This window comes from Corylus avellana, chromosome 4 (genome assembly GCF_965113065.1).
Source record: "Corylus avellana chromosome 4, dhCorAvel1.hap1.2, whole genome shotgun sequence".
In the NCBI taxonomy this organism is placed as follows: domain Eukaryota; kingdom Viridiplantae; phylum Streptophyta; class Magnoliopsida; order Fagales; family Betulaceae; genus Corylus; species Corylus avellana.
In genome coordinates, this window is record NC_142493.1 from 34277556 (window position 1) to 34296836 (window position 19281).

Genomic DNA, 19281 nt, shown 5'->3' on the forward strand with positions numbered 1-19281 from the left:
CAATATAGATGTTTTTCCTTTTCTTCTTTAGGGAAGAGGAGGGGAGAGGGAAGGGGTTAGTTTTTGTTTGCTTTGCCGAATGATAACATGGCAGCCAAACTCCCCGTTTAACTTCTGGCTTTACTACCCTTGACCTTCACGCTAGAATGGACATCAATCTTGAGGGACAAAGTTTGGGAGCAAAAGATGGTAGTCGGTAGTCAGTTCTTCATGGTAAGAGTCGTAATGATAGATTGGAAAAAATTCGCTTGGGACAGGTGGAATCATGATTTTGCGTAGGGGGTCTGAATCATCATAATAATTTGTGATTGGGCCTACAATAATAATTAGTTAATGGGATGCATTTTGTTCACAGGAGATAAATTCCAGACTCTTTACTTGTAAAATTTGCATGTTTTAGTGAGGCATTCAACATCCAACATCAATCAGCTTTAATGGGAACCCAACTTGTTTATGTCTTATTTCACATTCATTATAAAGGGCTTCCATTGAACTCTTCACTTGCTACAAGATTGACAGAAAAAAAAAGTGTCAAATCAAACATTAAAGAGCAAAGCTACAAAATGAAAATCAAATCAAATCAATTGTACTTCAGGAAGCCATTTGAAGAGGCAATCTGATAGTTGAGGGGATGAATAAATTGGCCCCTTATCACAACCATCTTCTCCTTAGTTTCATTTCTCACAAAAAAAAAGTCAATTTATTTTCAAAATTATTATCAAACAACATTCATTATTTTTCTTTTACAAAAAAAATTATAAACTTATTTCAAAAAAATTCAAAAAAAATATTTCTAGTATATTTATTGGACTTCTATACAACTTTGGGGTTGTTGTGTACTCTTAAAAGCACCACGTGGTTTAAAAAAAAAAAAAAAAAAAAAAAAACAAAACAAAACAAAAATCGCAAGCCTAGATGAGGCTAAGCCCAGTTCTGTAAGGCCAGAGGTAATTAGACGACCCAAAACACAATTTTTATTTTTATTTTTTAAAAAAAAAAGAAAAAGAAAATAAAAGAAAGGTTTAGAGCAGAGGCAGCATGAAAGCCTCTGAGGGTTTAAGAAACTTGGATCTTGCGCTTTCAGAGAGCTTCGATGGAGAGCGTGAGGGTTCGTTTGGAGTTCAAGCGCAGAGGCGTTCTGGCCGAATCACAGTTGACGGAGGGACTTAGGCGAACCTGGCTTCTCCTCAAACCGGAAATTGAGTGCATCTCCGACCTCTCCGCCTATCTCCTTCACACCTTCAACCTCCAAGAATCTTGCCCTAATGGCCTCGTCCTATCCGTACCACTCTCTCTCTTTCTTGCTCTTCATCCCCTAATTTCCTGATTTTTCAATTTAAAATGAAACTTTGGAAATGGAGAAAGATGAGAAGCTTTTGAGTTCTTCATTTTTTTGGTGCCATTGTAGTACATGAGATTTTAATTTTTGATCCGGTTTGGGAAAATTGGAATGCGGTACCTTGAGTCAAAATTTAATTGTTATCTATGCTAATACTAATTTACCTGTGCACATTGAGTTTACAATTTACACTAGCATGATTTTGCTTGCAGATGGATGGCTTTGTGTTACCGCCTTTCGAGTCAACGTGTATTTTAAAGGATAAAGATATCATTTGGTCAGTCTAATGAGTGGAAATTTTTTTGTTAGGCGCTTTATTTACTGACGTCTATCTATAAAAAGGTGGTGTTGTGTTATACTGTTTTTTTTTTTTTCCCTTGTTCTTTGTTTCTTCCTTTAGTGTGAGAAGGAAAGGGGACACAGCGGTTGATACTATCAAGGCAGGTGAAGGGTTGGATTCTCTTGGGGAAAAAGAAAATGCGGAGAAGCAACTTGTGCTTAAAGGTGTGAAGCTTTTGGCAAATGAGGAGTTTGAAAAGGAATGTGGTGAATATGCTGATGATGTACAGGAATGCACGGTTTCCAGGAAAAGAAAGGCATCAGAGAAGCTTCTGAGCTCAAAGTATGTTTGGCATCCCATTTGTGATTTAATTGTTATCTTGCTACCTGTCCTGTAGTTTAAAATTATTTTATTTGTTTCAAGCTAGTTTTGGGGGCAATGTTTCTGAATCTCACACAACAAGTTGGCCACTCAACTTAACTAAGCCTCAAGTCTAATTAAATAGGTGTAACATACAATGTGCCAGGCACAAAAAGCGGACTAAAGCCCCAATTTGATTCTTGCTTCAGGATATTATGCTTTTAACCCCAATTCGATGTGATGCTTCCTTCAATATTTGTCCTATTAGGTCATAGTTTTAACTTACATGTGACAACTACTATAGCCTATTGGTCTCAATTTATAATCTTGCTATGACTTAGATAGGATTCAAACTTCTGATATGTTGGGCATGTTCAATCATCCAGCAGGTTACACGTAGGAAGAAATTGAGTATAAAAAACTATTGCGGTATGAAATTCTGGCCTGTGAATTTGTAAGTGATTATTTTATAAATGCAAGGTTACCTAGGGTGCCCCATTCGATATTAAGTATAAATGTCTTAACAATGTAATTTTCTATCTCATCTGAATTCCAAAAGTTCAGCGGAAGCAACATTTTGGGTATGGTTCAAAATGTTGGTTTTAATCTGGGTTTTTGTGGCTTTAATAGGAATCTGATTAAAATCGTAAGTAATTGACATTTTACATGGGTTGGCATCTACTTGTTTAATAAAAATATTTTTGCTCTCCTCTTTCACTGGGTTTTTGCGCCACAGTTTGGACACTGAAATTTATTTTCTTTAGATTAGTTTTGAGTGTTGCTAGTATCCTTTATTTGCTTCCTGAATTAGTCATTACTTCATAATTTTTTTACCAAATGATTGCATCCTCTGTATCGTAAGAATTTATTTTCTTGCTTGGTTATGCTTGCATGTGGTTGTTTGGGATACTTATAAATAACATTCAGGTTTGTAACTCGTTTTTCCCAAATTATAGGAGGAAGAAAAATAAGGTTGTTACTACTCACAAATGTCTAGTTGTTACTGAAGATGATCAGAACGATGTCCACGTAAAGGAGAATGGAGGCCTTCATCATCGTAGAGTTTCCCCCAAAAAGAGTGTCAGGAAGCACAAGTCATCCAAATTATCAAGTGAACGGGATGAGTTGAGTGCTCTGGAAAGTGATGAAATAAGTAATGACACCACTAAATCTACACCCCATGCGAAGAGGTATTTGGTTGCATCTTTATATATATATATATGTGTGTGTGTGTGTGTGTGTAACAACAAAGTCTAGGATTTTCTTCCTTTTTAAATTTCATTACACTTTATTTATTCATTTATTTTTTTGATTTATTCGGTGGTTAAGCTAGACTAAAAGTTGCTACCTCATGGTTGGAGGATCAATATTCTCATCACTTATTTAGAGAAATATACAGATATAAAGTGGGAAACTTGGTCTTGGTGTATTAATGCAAACCTGTTCATACATCTTTTTATATGCATGTGTGCCAGAATTTTCATAGTTTATATTGCCTTTAATTATTCTCTCTTGCTCTCTCTTTATTTTATTTCTCTCTCATTTTTGCTTCTTAGGTTTTGCCAACTTCAAGAAAATGGCGAAGAAAGTGTTGATGTATCTCATAAGCCTGGTGAAACTAAAAAGGTTGTCGATTAATATCATTGTTTGGCTTGGATCTCTAGTTTGTATCTAGACATTTTTAATATTTTTAATTTATGAGGTCAAAGTTTGCATATAGTAGTAATTATCATGACGTATGGAGTTGGCAATGAAAATGTGGCCACAAATGCAAGGATAGCTAGGTAAGGATATCTGAAGCTCTAAAGACCCCCAACCGATTTATGTTTTATTTATTTTTCCAAACCTGTCCTAGACCTGATTAGACTTCCCAAACCCGTCCCATTTGGGTCAGGTCAGGTTGGAAAACATGGGGGAGCCGTTAACTTTCCATCTCTGATCATAAATTATATGTAGTTACAGTTTAATTCATAGGAATTTTTGTTGCATTTTATTTTTCCTTGCTACGAATGCAATAAGAATTTGTTTGATGTGATTAGAGATTTCTACCTCACCAAGGTTTTATAATATCTTTCAAGTACTAATGATCTCATGCTTTTGTTCATAGTCATTTTCTCTATGGATCATAGTTTGTTGCTATTATGTGCCCTCATACTTTTGGATGTGAAATACATGCTTGGTGGCTGGTGATTACCAAATATGTTATTATACAACAGTTGAGAAAGTCAACTTCTATAAATTGTCAATGGAAATAAGTAGTGGTGGTATCATATTAGGAATCCATTTTAGTCATCTCAATCCATGTCCTGTAGTTGAATTAGGGGCCATGCAAGTATGAGCAATGAACCCAAACCGTGCTGCTATAGCCAATGCAAGGAACTATACCATGTGAGATAGGTATATGCTCTATGTTCCAGGAGCTTGAAAGTTTTTTTTTGGATGCTTTATATCACCATGATTTTAAATCAGTTAACTCACACTGCTTGGCTATCTCTTAGATCAACTGTAAGCTATAACTCTTGCAAACCTTTCTCTTATTTTGGACAGATCCCTAGTAGAAGTGCTCGACGTAAAAAGGCAAAAAGGCGATGGTTGAGGGAACAAGTCAAAGTTGAGAAGAAAAAGGTACTTGGGGCATTTAGAATGATAATTTTGGGATTATGATGAATATGCTTCAAGACTCTTGGACACTCTCTCTCTCTCTCTCTCTCTCTCTCTCACACACACACACACACAGAAAAAATGTGATTTTGACATGTAATTAGTTGACATACTCACGTTATATATGACATGTGTGTGAGTATGTGTATGTTTTGATTTGCGTGGTAGGCTAATAAATGCAGTGATGCAAGGGTTAGGATTATTAGTCGGAGTTCTAAAGTACCTATATGCTTCTAATGGATATTTGCATAATATCCTTTATGGTTGTTCAAAATTGCCGACTACCCGATCCAGCCGATTGAAACCGGCATCAGGGGGTCAGAAGTGAAAGTTTCTTCCAACAGGCAGTTGGGTCGAAGGTCGGTGTTATAGGATAAGAAAAAACAACCCAGACTGAACTGACTGACCTCCTTTTTAGGGAACCCTAGCCGGTGTCATTTATAAGCCCACCCGTTCTCGATCTCCTCCTCCAGCTGCCCATGTTTAGACTTCAGATCTACACCCATGTTTAGACAAAACTGACCGACTACTGCCTAACATCCGTCTGTCTCGGAACAGTTTAGTACATACCCCCTAGTGGATGGTTCAGTTAGGAAAGATTTCTTCTGGCCCAGTCAGGTCGGCTGTCAGAAGTTGTTGACTTTTAGCCTTAGGGGTTTGGTTTACAGCTCTAATATTCTGTACGTTATATTCAATTGTGCAGCTACTTCAGGGGCACACACTCAAAAAAGATGATGAGCAGTCACCTGTCAAAGGTAATCAGAAGGTTTTTGAAGAACATCAACAACCTGATGAAAATAGTGATGAAGAGGATGACATTGTCCCTGTAGTAATTAAGCCAGGACACATTCGCTTTGAGCGCCTTGGTAAAGGTCTGTTCTGTGTCTTTCTCAGTTGGGTTGAGATGGGTAGCTCTATTTTTTTCACATTTGATTTTAGAGTGACTTTACATGTCACATTTTATTTCATTATTAAATAAATGCCATGTTACAGCAAAGTATCTGATGTATCTTTGTTCTAGTGGATGCAGATAGGGCCATCCAGCAAAATCAAATTCCTACGGTATTTTCTATTTATATTTCTAATTTTCTAATGCTTATCATCTCTACTGCTGCCCTGCCCTTTGATATGCTTTCTTGTTGAGTCAATATTTGCTATCACGGTGCAATAACTTGCTTTTGATTTCTAATTCATATACTTTGTTCAGATAGGGTTTTTATTTTTTCTGTTTTTTTGTTTTCATTTTAAATATCCTGAATATTTTGGATGAAGTTATGCGTTTACGTAAGAGACATACTCAACTCTGAAGATACTTCTGTTTGGGGTGATACATGGTTACAATATGAATATTGATGCATGTATATGTATACATTCTCAAACACGCTTACATTATCAATCCCCTAGGGTGTCCTGATATTTTGTATGGGACCCCTGTACAACAGTTGTTTTCTTGACATTTGCACTTGTTAGATTTACAAGACGTAAGGTCATTTAGCCCACACTTTGTTCTAAGACATAAGAACTGCGTTATCAAATGGAATTTTGCAATCTAGATTGTCTATTGGAACAGGACAGAATGCTCCATAGCTAGGGACTTTTTGTGTTTGAATTCATTAATTATTCTCAGAGTGTTTCTGATTTTTTTATTGGGACTTTCCCATTTGGTCTTTGAATTCACTAATGTCATTTTATCATCTTGGGTCATGCTTCAGGAGAATTTGCAGTGGCATGGAATAACCAGCAAAAAGAAGGGTCAAAAATGGGGTATTGAGAAAGTTGCTTCTTACAAAAGGAATGAGTGGACGAGTTTAAATCAAGAGAGTTCTGAAATGCTGGCTACTGAAATAGAGACAATTGCAAACAATCCCATAGACTTTGATAAGCTTACACCTTATACTAGCGTTCCTAAGGTTTGTTTCTTCCACACTTCAAATGTCTTTACTAGCATTTTTTTGCGCTTTTAATGATATTTCAATTATTTATCAAAAAAAAATTGTCTTTGCTTGCATGATTCTTTCTTTCTTCCCATCACCCAATGAAAAGGGCAACATGGTGACAGCATGCCCAATTAAACCTTAAGTTTCTTTCTCATTTTGCTTAGAGCAATTAAATCATTATTGTGTTCTTAATATATTGCAGAAAGGTGACGTAGTAGCATATCGTTTGATTGAGTTATCATCATCATGGACCCCAGAGCTTTCCGCCTTCCGAGTATGACTCTTTCTGCAATTGAATAATTTTGAAGTCACCATGGACACGGAATATATCATCTGCCATATTCTTTTGCTTGTAGGTAGGAAAAATATCACACTATGACCCTGTATCCAATAGGATTAAGCTGGTAACAGTTCCAGAATATCCTATTGATTTTGAGAAGATAGCTGAGGAGCAATCTGCAGCACAAGCCGATACATCCCTTTATGGGGAAGATGGGTCTTTAAAGGTACTCAAGCTTTATTCTTTAATTCTTCAATACACTGTATCTTTGGACAACTGCTTTTGTTTCTCCTTTGGTGATTAGTTTTTTTTTTTGATAGGTTCCTTTGGTGATTAGTTATTATGATTTCCTTCTTTTTTCTCCTTCTAGTTAGGTGTTTTCTTTTATATACGTCATGTGTACTTGGGGTGCTTTACTCTTTTAATTACATATGGATTACTTATAAAAAAAATGGTACTCGGGCTTTTCATTTTTATGTTAGTTTATTCCACCCACATCTTTGACAAGCAAGTTTTGACTGGCCCTATGTTTTCAGGAGGAGACAAACCTTTCTCTGTTGTACTCTGACAGGCAACCATAGGGCCAGTCCAAACTTTCTAAATATCATGACTTTAGAATTGCACTATCATTCAATGCTTTCATTGTAAGCAGTAGCTAAACTTGGACGGGAATAACAGACTAATTTTGTTGGCAATCTTTTTGAAACTTTAACTTAGGTTCAAGCATTTATTACTTCTATAGTCATGAAAAACAATATGCAAGTAATGGCTTGTAGAGCTCCCTCGAGACCCGTCTGTCTCTCTCTCTCTCTCTCCAGATCCTTGGTGATCTTCCATCATTCATTTTCACTTGGTACCAATGACATTCATCATTCATGGTTGTCGTGGGGTTAAGCTCATATAATAAAACATTGCACTTGCTCATTCATATGACATGTCCTTTCATAACTCTACGGCACTTATCAGGTCTTTGAATCTTGATGCCGCTTTTGTCAGAAACCAAAGCTGCTGAAAACCATGTATCCTCCACTCTCAATCGTCTTGGTTTCTTCCTTTTTGTTCAGGTCCCACCGATAGGCCGTAAAGGAGGCCTTATTTTTGCATGGAGACATGGTTTGGATGTGGAGGTTATTTTGTACCATCAACATCTTAATAAGCTAGTCATGTACTCAGACCCCCCAAACCAACCTTGGCTTCTCTCCCGTGTTTATGGTCCAACAAGGTGGGTTAGAGCCTTCAATTATGGGAAAATATGAACTTATCTGGCAACTCTTTTGAGGATCCTTGTCTATGTGTTGGCGACTTCAATGCAATTCTGGACCCCTTGGAGAAAATAGGAGGATGAGGATTTGCTTCTTCCTCGGGCGTTTTTGGGCTTTTATAAACTATTATGGAATCATTGATCTTGATTTTAAGGGGAACCTGATTACTTGGTCCCATGAAAGGAGAGGCTCTGTCAACATAAAGTACAGACTTGACAAGGCAGTGGCAAATCAGGAGTGGTATCTCCTGTTCCTCTCTTCCTCTATTCTCCATTCTCCATTGGCCAACATCTTTAGGATGATCATCCTGTTCTACTTAGCACAAACTTGCGCCCATAAATGTGGCTAAATGGGCCGCATCTGTCTTCCACACTGGATGCATTCTAATCTCCTTCTCTCGCCCCTGGTTGAGCTTTGGCTGAATAGCAGAAATGACCCTCCTTAATTTCTCTCTCCTTGTTTTTCTTCCTGCTTCTCTTTCCTTCTTGTATGTTACTCTCAATAAAAAAGTTTTAATTGCATCATACATGATGATGTCCCACATATATATATATATATATATATCATGCCAGTCATAAAAGTGATCCAGGTTAATGTTTTCTGTATGGTTCAATCTACTACTCCAGCTATTCAACTGGGTTGACCGGGTCTTAAATGAATGTTGAAAGAGCAGAAACTTTATAAATAATTTTATATTGCATTCTTTATAGTTTATCCCTTGAACTGCTTGGCTGATTGACTATGGCCTAGTTTTAACATTCTTTGCGAATATTGAGAACTTGGCCAGTATGTTTAGGTTATTGCATAAGGCTTTGCTTTGTGTTCTAGTTATATGGATGACTCAATCATGGTATTTGAGATCCTTGGTTTGGTAATGTAACTGATCGTTTTTAGTCAAGCAGCAAAGGCTGGTTTTAGAAGCTGACAGTTGAAACTCTTTCTACAGATAAATTATTCGTCACTTCTTCATATCCGCATTGTCAAACATGGCAACTTGGATTCTTCAGCAAAACCAGTCACCGGTGGGGTTAATGAAGTTCCTGTGGATAATGGAACTGCCTTATCAGGTTTCAGCATCAGCAATAACAATAAAGAGACCCCTGCCCCTGCACGAGGTATCTATTATTGGTTGTTTTCATGCTAGGAGTTTGGTATTTGACATGAATGAACTCTCATTTTGTGTTGTATCTTTGTAGAAAATGGAGAAGTAAATGCGTGGGATGAAATCAGCGAGGCTTTGAATGCAAAGAAGTCCCAGCTCTCTCAGGAGGATGGCTGGAGTAAGGAAGAGAGTTCAGGCAAGAGGGAGTGGTCGTATAGGGCAATGAGAGGCAGTGCACTGGGTCCAACAATGGCACTTCTAAGAGCACAAAATGAACTATGATAAGTGCCATCAGCTGTAGGGCAATTATCTGCTGTTTTCCTGTCAATGAGATTCACCTCTCCATGGTTTGGGAGATTTTGACAAATGTAAAAGAATACCATAATCGGTTTAATGTAATTAAAGGCCACAAGGTCTATCAAAGGCTTAGTTTTTTGTATAGAGAGGTGGTCAATTTTACCTGTCATATTGAAGGGGTAGGTAAATTGTCTCAAGTAGAAGTAGGCTTGTGGAAATTTTCTTACATCGATCTCTCCTTCTCGGCTTTTGTTAGACCTATTAGACCTGAGTTGGCCCAGGAAGTGTGTAAATATGATGGAACTGTGGCGTAGGGAGCTTAGCTGATTTATTGCCCTGTCTTAGAAATTTCGCTCGAGGCATCACGTGCATATCAGACCGAAACATTTAAACGCATGTAGAGTTTCTTTTTTTTTTTTTTTTTCGCGAATAATCTAAATCAATATTGGCTATAAATAGTTTATTAACGTACCTTTCACCTGTTATGATTGAAAATAGACTAGTTATTCTTGCTTACTTGGGTGGTAATTCAGGTGGCACATGTAAATTTTTAGGGTTGCAGTTGTGCATTTGTGGCGGACTTTCTGAGACTTGGATCTTCGAATTTTCAAGAGGCTATTCAATCCTTCTGACGTGGTAATTCATAATCGGTGAAATAAGTAAGAGAAATTAATAAGCCAGATACTTTGCTTAATTATTTCACTATTTATGGACTACCATATCTGATTGTAAATGACTTGGCTTTAATAATTAAGTGAAACACTTCATGGCAAGGGCCAATTTAGAGTTTGATCTGGAAACTCATTTCAATCAAAATAAAAGAAAAGGCCAAGACCCAAATAGAATGCTGCAAGTTATATTGCCGCGAAAGTTGCCCTAAAAGCTTAACCCTTTTAATCTCCGTTGCAGATTAAAAAAGTAAAAAACAAACACCTCGTTTAAGTTATTGTTTCTTAAAAAACGATGCCGTACGGGGGGGAGTAAGAATTTGGTCTAGCAATAAGTTGTCGTACTTTGCCAGCTTTATGCTTGATACTGGAACTAGGCCTGCTAACTTGACCACGTATTTCCTTAGCAAAAGCAAGAATCCTTCGCTTGGAGAGAAAGAAGGTCTAAGACCTCCATGATCCTCACAACACCCCTTTGCCATTTGAGCAAAATCTGAAGAGTAAAGATGATGAAGGATTGAACCAGCACATGTCAAACCTGCTTTTTCAAAATAATTTACCAATTGTCTTATCTTTATAATCAGGCATCAAAATTGCAGATAATGAAGGAAACAGCACATGTCAAACCTGCTTTTTCAAAATAATTTACCAATTGTCTTATCCTTATAATCAGGCATCAAAATTGCAGATTATGGGCCATACAAAAAGCTCAGGACTGATCACCTTACCCCTGCATAACAGAATGAATGAAATCTTCAGCAATTTCAATATTTTCTATAACCAGCCTATCTCAAACATAAAATCATGTATCTGAATATCAATTATAAAAGAAGACCACCGATATCTGGTGATCTGATCTTTAGAAAAGATGGCCTTCCTTCTTATTTCATCCCAAACAGCAACACCCTCAGTGCTTGGCAAAGCCGAAGGCCAGATGAACAGAACTATAAGTGTACCAGAAAAAAAATAAAAATAAAAATAACAGGAAAAAAAAAAAAAAAAAACCCTTGATTGGCTTATTCCAACTAACTTATATTATTTACTTCTAATTCCTGTAAGTGTACAGCAGGCTTTGTTTTCTGTACATGCTTTACTATAACAATGACTTACATCCTCACCATACATCACACAAGCAGATAATAGTCACTTGCACTGCCCGGGATGCCAACTCACCTTTTGAATTCGGCAACAAATCCTTTCTGACATTCCGTACAAGGGCTAAACCTACTAATGTTGCGTCTCCACAAACCATTCTCAACTGTGACTGCTGTCCTCTGTCTTATGAAATGATAAGCAGCTGAGATGTTTTAGAAACTGCTCTGGCTCTTCACCTTCTCTTATTATCTGCAAATGCCATATATCTTGTTAACAAATGACTATGATCATCACAACAAACCGACAGGCAAGCAACAATAAACATGTATTCTTACATGCTTTCTAAGCTACAAGAAATGGATAGATAGAGAGGGGTTACTCATCTTCTTTTCATTCCAGTGCAAATATACCATAGGTTTAGCTTACTTTTCTATAACAAATCATGACTTGCATATTTAGCCTATGTTTCTATTAAAAGAAAAACAAATCAACTAGCTACATTATCTTATCTATTTATTTATGGACAGGATAGTTAATTGCTGTTACTGCTCCATCAGTAGGATATTTTAAGCAGTGGAACTGACTTGTCGTAATTCACTACTATCCTTGCAAACATGTTCTGGGATCATCAATCCGAATAAATTTTTTTTAGTGATCCCAAATCTTCTTATCTTTGTTCCCTTCCCATTCCAAGTCCCAAAATAGTCACATTCCAAGTAATACAGCAATCTCAGCAGGGAACAGCAAAGGCAATGGACATGAAACACAGGGTCATTATCAAAGATATTCATCAAGTAGCAACGAAAAATTGTAGGATGGAAAATATGTTAGACTCAAATGCCATCTTCATATTTCCTCAAAGTCTTTATGTGGCTGTTTAACCAAACCGACTACTGCCATCCTTCATCCAAAGCCTGAATAAAACATAATTTTACTGGCTTTGATGTGATTTAAAATTTGAGCTTATGAATCATCTGCAATTAGATTGCACCTCTAGTTTATGTTTATTTATTCTAGATGATATACATAGGTTTAAATTCATTAAAAAAGGGATATTCATAGGTTTAATATCTTTAATCAGAGAAAGTTAATTAACATAATTTCCTTGTGACATCAGCAAACACCATCTACATAGATGCATGGGTTTGTGACATCATTACTTGCAACCCTTCCTCTAAAATCTAAATCTCCGAGCTTCGATTCATATAACAGAGTTTTTGAGCAATTGGATTACGCTGGAAATCTAAGAAGTCTTCTTGTCACTTCCACATCACTAAGTTGTATTTCTGATAGACTTCTGATAGTAGTCACCTCAAATATCATAATAACATTCTTTTTTTACTTCTTTCTATTGATATGACACACAGTGAAAGTCACTGTTCCTCTAGGTTATGACGTCAAAGAGTAAAATCCAATGATGATAAACATATGCAGTGTGCAGTGTTCATGCTGGCTTTCCCCCTTTTTTCCCCTTTTTGAGAGGTCCATTCTGCTTCTTATATATTCTCTCTCTCCTCCCATCAGTAACCACAGCAGACACCCAACCCCTCCCAAAAGAAAGAAAAAGAAAAACCACCCGAACACACACATAGGTATTCCGATCAAGGGATAAAAGCAAAAAGTTAAGTTTTTTCACCAAGCTGTATCTTCACACTATAAGAATTTTAGTTCCTAATTAAAAGAAAAAATATAAGTAATCTATTTCATGATGTCAGGGAATATTTAAGCCATGCCATGAAACAAGCACATAACAAAACCTATCATTTAACTTTACGATAAAATATTACCTGTACAGGAGCATCGATTGGTAAATCCATTCGATTAAGCAAGTTGCGGCCAACTGCTTCCCAGTGAGGATGGCTATTAGCACATTTGCCATCAGTGCCGATCACTTGACTATGCCATTTCTCATCCGAGAATTCACTCCCCAACCAGACAAATAAGATTCCACTTTTATTGGTGCCCAAATTCATATCTGGAGCCAACAAAATGTATACCGATCTAGAATCAAGAATACAAAAGGGATGCATCTCCACTTTATTCATAGAAGGCCACTGGAACAAAACTGGGGTCTTCAATCCTGCGACCCAGTCAACCAAATCACCTGACACAGGATGAAATTCATTATCATCCTCTTTCTTATCTTCAATCTTACTATGTGATTCAAATCCAGTATCAAATATAAGCTCTTCTCTATTGTCTTCATGCTCGAATTGGTTGCAATCAACATCCTTCATCACATCATCCTCTAAGTCAGGTAGCGAGAAAGACCATGATCTTACCAGATTCTTCGGGACTTGAGACGACTCATCAACTGAGGGTAAGAACATTCGAGGTGGGGGATTACTCCCTCTGCGCTCCGCAATAGAGGGGGAAGTTCCCTTACATGGAAAAGAAGCATTTGCCACTTTCAATGAACGATTACCAGAAAACTGCTCTGCAGGCAGAGCAGTCTCTTTGTGAAGTAAACAGGAATTGTCTGCCAAAGAAGTATTCTTATGCGCAAATAGTTCTGTAGATTCCCAGCCAGAAGGCGAAGGCTGCTGTGAAGACAAGTATGACAAGTCAGACCAATTAGAAGATGATGGTGAAAAGGTAAATGAACTGGAGTACTCAGATGTTGAAGGTGAGAGTGTTGGGGACTTGGAGCTGAACTTTGGGCTGCTGCATGGAAAACAAGAAAAAGAATCTGGCGAACCACCGGTAGGTGTGGGTGAAAAGAAAGGATCAGTAAGAGTCACAGAACAAGAAAATGAATCTGGCGAACCACAAGGTGTTGGTAACATGGAAGGATAAGTAAGAGTAACAGAGTGTTCCACTTCTTTAGAAGTTTCCCTCATCCTATCTGGGCTGCTATTTGGGAAACAATCAAAGGAATCCGGTGAACCGCATGGATGGGTGGATGGTGACTGTGGCGATGAAAGTTCAATCAGACAAACGGGGTCCTCTGCTTCTTTCTGTGTATCTATAATCATATTTGATTCATCATTGGATAGAGTACTGTCATTGTTCAGTTTGGAGAAGGTGACCAATTCTTTCATAATACCATTAGCAAGCTTCCGTCGTAGTCTCCCCCACCCATTTTCTCTGGCAGGAAGACAAGTTTCCGATCCAGTATTTGATACTGAAAAAGGTGGAACAACCCCACCGGCAAGTGCCTTGTGAAAAATTTCAAAATCCAAATCATAATCATCAACCTTCCTTTCACTAACCTCAACTCGATTTTCTGCAGCATCTGGATCCTTTTGGTAAGACAAGTTATCTTCCTTTTTGACCTCCATTTTCTCACAACCATCTGCTGAGAGTGGCCCACTGGCAAGGGCATCCCAAAATTCTGATGGCTCTTCACCTTCCTTGATACTCACAATCGGTCCCAGAGCCCTTTCATATCGAATTACCTGAAGGGCAGCAGCCTTTGCATTCTTTGACAAAGCGGAGTTGCAGTTTTTCCCAGTCCACACATATATAGCAGAAGGAACATGCACAACAAATGCTCCACGAGAGTCAAGTGCTTGTGCACTCGGATGGCTTAACATTTTTGGTACAAGATGAAGAGGATCGTATGATGAGTGAGGGGCCATCCGATACATCCTAATCACAGAACTTGGGCTTGCAGGCACAGCATGTACTCGCTTCTGGCACTGCAGAAGTTGGCAAGCAAAACCCATATTTGGGTTAGTCACTCCTCGTGCTGCCTTCACATATTGAAAGGCCTCATCGAAGTCCTGCCCCTCCCTCCACATGAGGTATGCAATAACCAGAGATGTCGATCGTGACACTCCCTGGCAACAATGCACAAGAACCCGCCCACCTTGCTCTCGAACATCTTCAAAGTAATCAAACACGTCATAGAGGATACTAGTAATATCCTCCGATGGGCTGTCTTGCAACCAAAGTGTCTTGTACACAAGATCACTCTTGAAATACTCGGGAGAGACAAACCCAACACAGTTCAGCACATGGGTGATTCCATTCTGCCTCAAAATTTCACGGTTCTTTGCCACAGCATCGCTTCCTAAGTATATATGATCAGCAATTCTTGAGCATTCCTTATCGAAAAATGCGAGCTTATCCCTCTTAAACTGGAATTCTCTCACAGGTTGTTCTGAATTAGAATTCTCAAGGGGTTTAACTTCCCCCCCTCTTGGTGTTTGGGGTGGATTAGGCCATATGCCAAGATCATCAGAACCCGCCTTGGGCCACTCCTCGACATTCCGCCGGGTGATAGAAAGAGGCTGAAGTGGTGGCAAGCACGACCGCACTTTATTATTTGGTTGTGGTCTCGGGTTTGGGTTAAGGTTTTGGTAAGGCTTAGACGGAGACCGGCCGGCCCATGAAACCGACCTGAAATAAGTTTTCCGGGTACCAGCACCACCGGCAACAGGGTCTTTATCTTCTCCTAACATACTCAAAAAGGAAATACAACCCAACTCTACAAAATTTGATTGGTACACATTAAAGGATTATTCCTGGAAAGCTCATAGAAACAAGCAAAATTGTGTTTTCAAATAAGTAGCTGATTTTGAAATTTTCAGTCTTCCATGGCACTTTTCTCACCTAAAACCCTTTGACCATCTATCTCTCTCTAAAAACTTCATCTTTCTATCTAGATGGACAAGGAAGAGGAAAATTCAAACACGAATATGACCCAGTAAGAACCCTAGCTGAGCTGTAGTAGGGCTTACTGATTCAACTACATGGACAACAAGAAAATGAGGTAAATTGTAATAAAAATATACATATATAAAAGGGTTTAATTAAATACAGTCGCAATTGTTGAAGAGAGACTTACTCGAAGAATCTCTCTCTTTCAAGTGGAAAGAGTCGCTTGGTGTGTGTAGCCGACTTTTGAAACCCTAGAGAGAGAGAGAGAGAGAGTTGCAGGAAACAAGTTGAAGTGATTCGCCAATAGGGTGGGTTCATGGCAGGCTGGTGTTAGAAATGAGTGTTTTGGACTGAGAGAGAGAGAGAGAGAATGGGTCAAACTGCCACGTCATCATGGGATGATCATATTAAGACATGCATGTCAAGCTTGTGATGTCATTTAACGTTAGAGGTGGGTCGGCTGCTATACTTACCGCTAGGTGTGGATGTCGTCTCAAGGTGCGTCACGTGTTCTTCTGCACGTGGATGCTGTATTTGCTGTCAGGATTCGGCTTTTATGCGTAGTGAAAAGTGAAAACTACCGCATCAAAACGGCACCGTTTTGAACTACACCGTTTTGGGTACTGTGCAGCTTGGCATAAAAATGGTACTGCAGCAATTAAAAAAAAAATGAGCTCTTTTGCAAGCCTGAAATCACGCCGTTACTGGCAAACGGCGTTGTCTTGTGTTTATCTTTTTTTTTAAGACTCTCGCTCTGAAACTGCTCCCATGTCTTGTGTTTATTGGTTTTTTTTTTTAATCTTCTTCGTATTCAAGATTTTGCATTGCTCAGACTCTCTATTTCCAGCTACCGAGAAAAATCTTGACAAGTATGATTTTGTTTTGTGCATTATTTTTATTCTTTTAGATTTTTATTGTTTATGAAAGCAAAAAAATAAAAATTATAAAAAAGTTATAAACTCTAGTGAGGGTTCTCGGATGGGTCTATTTGGTTCTCTTTTGGGTGCTCCTAGTGAGCTTAGGGTTTTTTTTATAGGTACTTCTAGGCGCTTTCTTTATATACCTCTTGTGTAAATTGGTTGTGCGCACCTTTGCGTTTTTTATATATACAATTTTACTTTAAAATAAAAAAATTGTTTACGGTTTGTTGAAAATTATTACAAAAAAAATATATATATATATATATATATATATATATATATATTGAAAAAATAATTTCTTTTTATTGGATAAAATTTTTCTCCCATTAACAAATTCTCCAAATTAATGGGAGAAAATTATTTTAATTCACTCTAATAAAGTAACATATGTCCTTAAAACACGTAATTTTTATGTTTATTTTAAAAATGAAATTAAAATGCATTATTCATTCATTTCTAGTTATTGCAAGATCAATAATTGATCAATTGGTAGTGGCCTAGTGCAAATTTTAGATAGAAATTAGCTACAAACCAATTTAACAAATTGCCAAGTGTCCTTCAAGTGTGTGAAAATCACATATTTTTTTTATTAATGCTATTAAAGAACATGTGAGAAGCACACGTTATAAAAAAAAAAAATGTGCTCCTCACATTAAGCAATATTTGACAATTTATTAGACTAGTTTGTAATTAATTTTTATTCGCAAATTTCATAATATTTGTATTTATTTATTTTTTATTCTGTTTGTATTTTTATTTTACATTCAGGATTATACTCCTCTCTCTCCCTCTCTCTCTCAATTACGTATCTCTTTAAGAGCCATCTCTAAAATTAACCATAAAAAATAAAAATAAAAATAAAAAAGGTCAATACCTTTTAACTTTAACCACATCATTTATTTTACATGAAAAAATGTGCCATTTTTTTTTTTTTAATAAAAAAAACACAAGGTCACTAGAATTAATTAAAAACTAAGGAGGTTAAAATCACTTTAAGTGTAACTCAGTACTCATTGTTTTATGAATGAAACCATCTATAATATATATAATAAAGAAGCAAATGTGTGCCTCATGCCATTTCTGGAAGGCATCCACCATCCAAGCCTGGTAGTCAAAATCAAGCCGCCAATGGAACAGAACCACCTATCCACTCTCTCTCTCTCTCTCTCTCTCTCTCTCTGATGATCTTAGTGGAGTTGGAGCAGCCACGTGGGGGCACATTGTTACCGGTCGAGGAACGACCGAACAAGTGAACAACCAACGAACAATGCAACAAAACGAAAGAGGCTTATATGATTGGTCAATAACGTTGTTACGTTGTACGTGTTCAAACTTCCAACCTAAAGGGCTAGTACTGTTCTTCAGTATCTGAATTTTGACCCAGCCAACTCAACTAGCTATGAGCCAATCCAATTCAGTAGCAGCCGTATAATCTGCCGCTTTTGAATTTTCCACACAACTGGTATTACACTCTGCTTGGATGAAAGGGAAATGTTGTTGAATTTTCCTTCGATCTTTTCTCTCAAGAGGAAAACAAGTGGGAGAAATGTGCCAACCTTGTGCTAACTTGAGTGCTCTTTCCTCAAGTTGCAATTTGTTTGAACCGTATAGTTTTCAAACTCTTTCACAACTTGCTTGAAATTTTAACGGCGCCGGATTAAATGTAATTTGGTAAAAGATTTGGTGAAGAATTTTTCCAGGAGAGTGGGTTGAATTTTCTTTTACCCCATGGCCAGAGGACTTGATCATATGTTCCAACATATGTTTTTCTTTTCTTTTCTTTTATATAATAAACAAGTACCCATTTCGGTTCGGTTATAGCCAAGGGAGGTTACACCCAAATTTGAAAAAAGAAGAAAGGAACAAAAGAAAAATCAAAGAATGAATGGTCAAGAAAGGTGGCGAGGAAGAAGGAAGCACATGGCATTCTTCTCTTGTTGATGGCCCTCCACTTCCAAGTCCTTTAGAATAGTCTCACTCTCTGTGAAGGCGTCATTGTATCGTATGAGACAAAATGGATGTGCATACTTGAGAGGACCAACACACTGTACTACGTACTACCAAAAATAAAGCGAGAGAAAAGTCAACCACGGTGGCGTGCTTCACACTGCTGGGACCAAAGAGAGGGCCAGAAAATTTAGAGTGGCCCCTGCAGCCCTGCTTGTGAGGCCCTGGGTAACAAAGCCGATCCTATCCAATGAAATAGAGAGTATTTATTTGATGCATTTAAGAGAATAAATTTATTTAAAAAATTTGTTCATAAAAAAATAAGGACAATGTTATCTTCCTAAATGCACTAAATGGATACTCTCCACTTAATTTGAAATAGAGATGATCATTTTTCCTCTTCTTTATAAGTTACTGCCTAAAAATAGGAGCAAAAATAATAACAGAAATCTTTTCGTTTGAGACTCAAAAGCACTTATATTGAAAGTTGATCAAGTTTAGATGATTTTTACATGAATCTCACATGAA

General features: G+C 37.5%; 2 protein-coding genes across 6 annotated transcripts; one reads left to right on the forward strand and one right to left on the reverse strand.

Moving 5' to 3' along the window:
* The first annotated feature begins 1017 nt into the window (after positions 1-1017).
* Positions 1018-9849, forward strand: LOC132179420 (sphere organelles protein-like protein). Of its 2 annotated transcripts, none has more exons than XM_059592148.2 (13): positions 1018-1282; positions 1552-1616; positions 1740-1961; positions 2936-3169; positions 3536-3605; positions 4527-4604; positions 5344-5512; positions 5662-5702; positions 6353-6550; positions 6780-6851; positions 6934-7083; positions 9066-9234; positions 9316-9849. In XM_059592148.2, the coding sequence occupies exons 1-13, from the start codon at positions 1094-1096 to the stop codon at positions 9501-9503; spliced, it is 1845 nt and encodes a 614-aa protein (XP_059448131.2). In that variant the 5' UTR covers positions 1018-1093; the 3' UTR covers positions 9504-9849. The 2 variants fall into 2 exon arrangements, with proteins under 2 accessions (XP_059448131.2, XP_059448133.2); XM_059592150.2 differs by having other exon boundaries at positions 1019-1282; positions 5671-5702.
* A 481-nt stretch (positions 9850-10330) lies between these two features.
* On the reverse strand, positions 10331-16209 carry LOC132177327 (protein-tyrosine-phosphatase MKP1). Of its 4 annotated transcripts, XR_009439746.2 has the most exons (4): positions 13069-16209; positions 11360-11530; positions 10836-10916; positions 10331-10724 (listed from the first exon to the last, which is right to left on the reverse strand). XR_009439746.2 is itself a non-coding variant. In XM_059589596.2 (3 exons), exons 2-3 carry the CDS (start codon positions 15685-15687, stop codon positions 11441-11443), a joined length of 2709 nt encoding a protein of 902 aa, XP_059445579.2. In that variant the 5' UTR covers positions 15688-15974; positions 16074-16209; the 3' UTR covers positions 10831-11440. The 4 variants fall into 4 exon arrangements, 2 of the variants coding, with proteins under 2 accessions (XP_059445579.2, XP_059445578.2); XR_009439745.2 differs by having other exon boundaries at positions 10331-10916; XM_059589596.2 differs by lacking the exon at positions 10331-10724 and having other exon boundaries at positions 10831-11530; positions 13069-15974; positions 16074-16209.
* Between the last annotated feature and the right edge of the window lie 3072 nt (positions 16210-19281).

Coding starts and splice junctions, on each gene's coding strand:
- LOC132177327 (XM_059589596.2), bottom strand. CDS start 15,687: ATGTTAGGAGAAGATAAAGACCCTGTTGCCGGTGGTGCTGGTACCCGG. Junction 11,531..13,068: donor CAATCGATGCTCCTGTACAG/GTAATATTTTAT, acceptor TGGCATTTGCAG/ATAATAAGAGAAGGTGAAGA.
- LOC132179420 (XM_059592148.2), top strand. CDS start 1,094: ATGGAGAGCGTGAGGGTTCGTTTGGAGTTCAAGCGCAGAGGCGTTCTG. Junction 5,513..5,661: donor CTTTGAGCGCCTTGGTAAAG/GTCTGTTCTGTG, acceptor TCTTTGTTCTAG/TGGATGCAGATAGGGCCATC. Junction 6,852..6,933: donor CAGAGCTTTCCGCCTTCCGA/GTATGACTCTTT, acceptor TTTTGCTTGTAG/GTAGGAAAAATATCACACTA.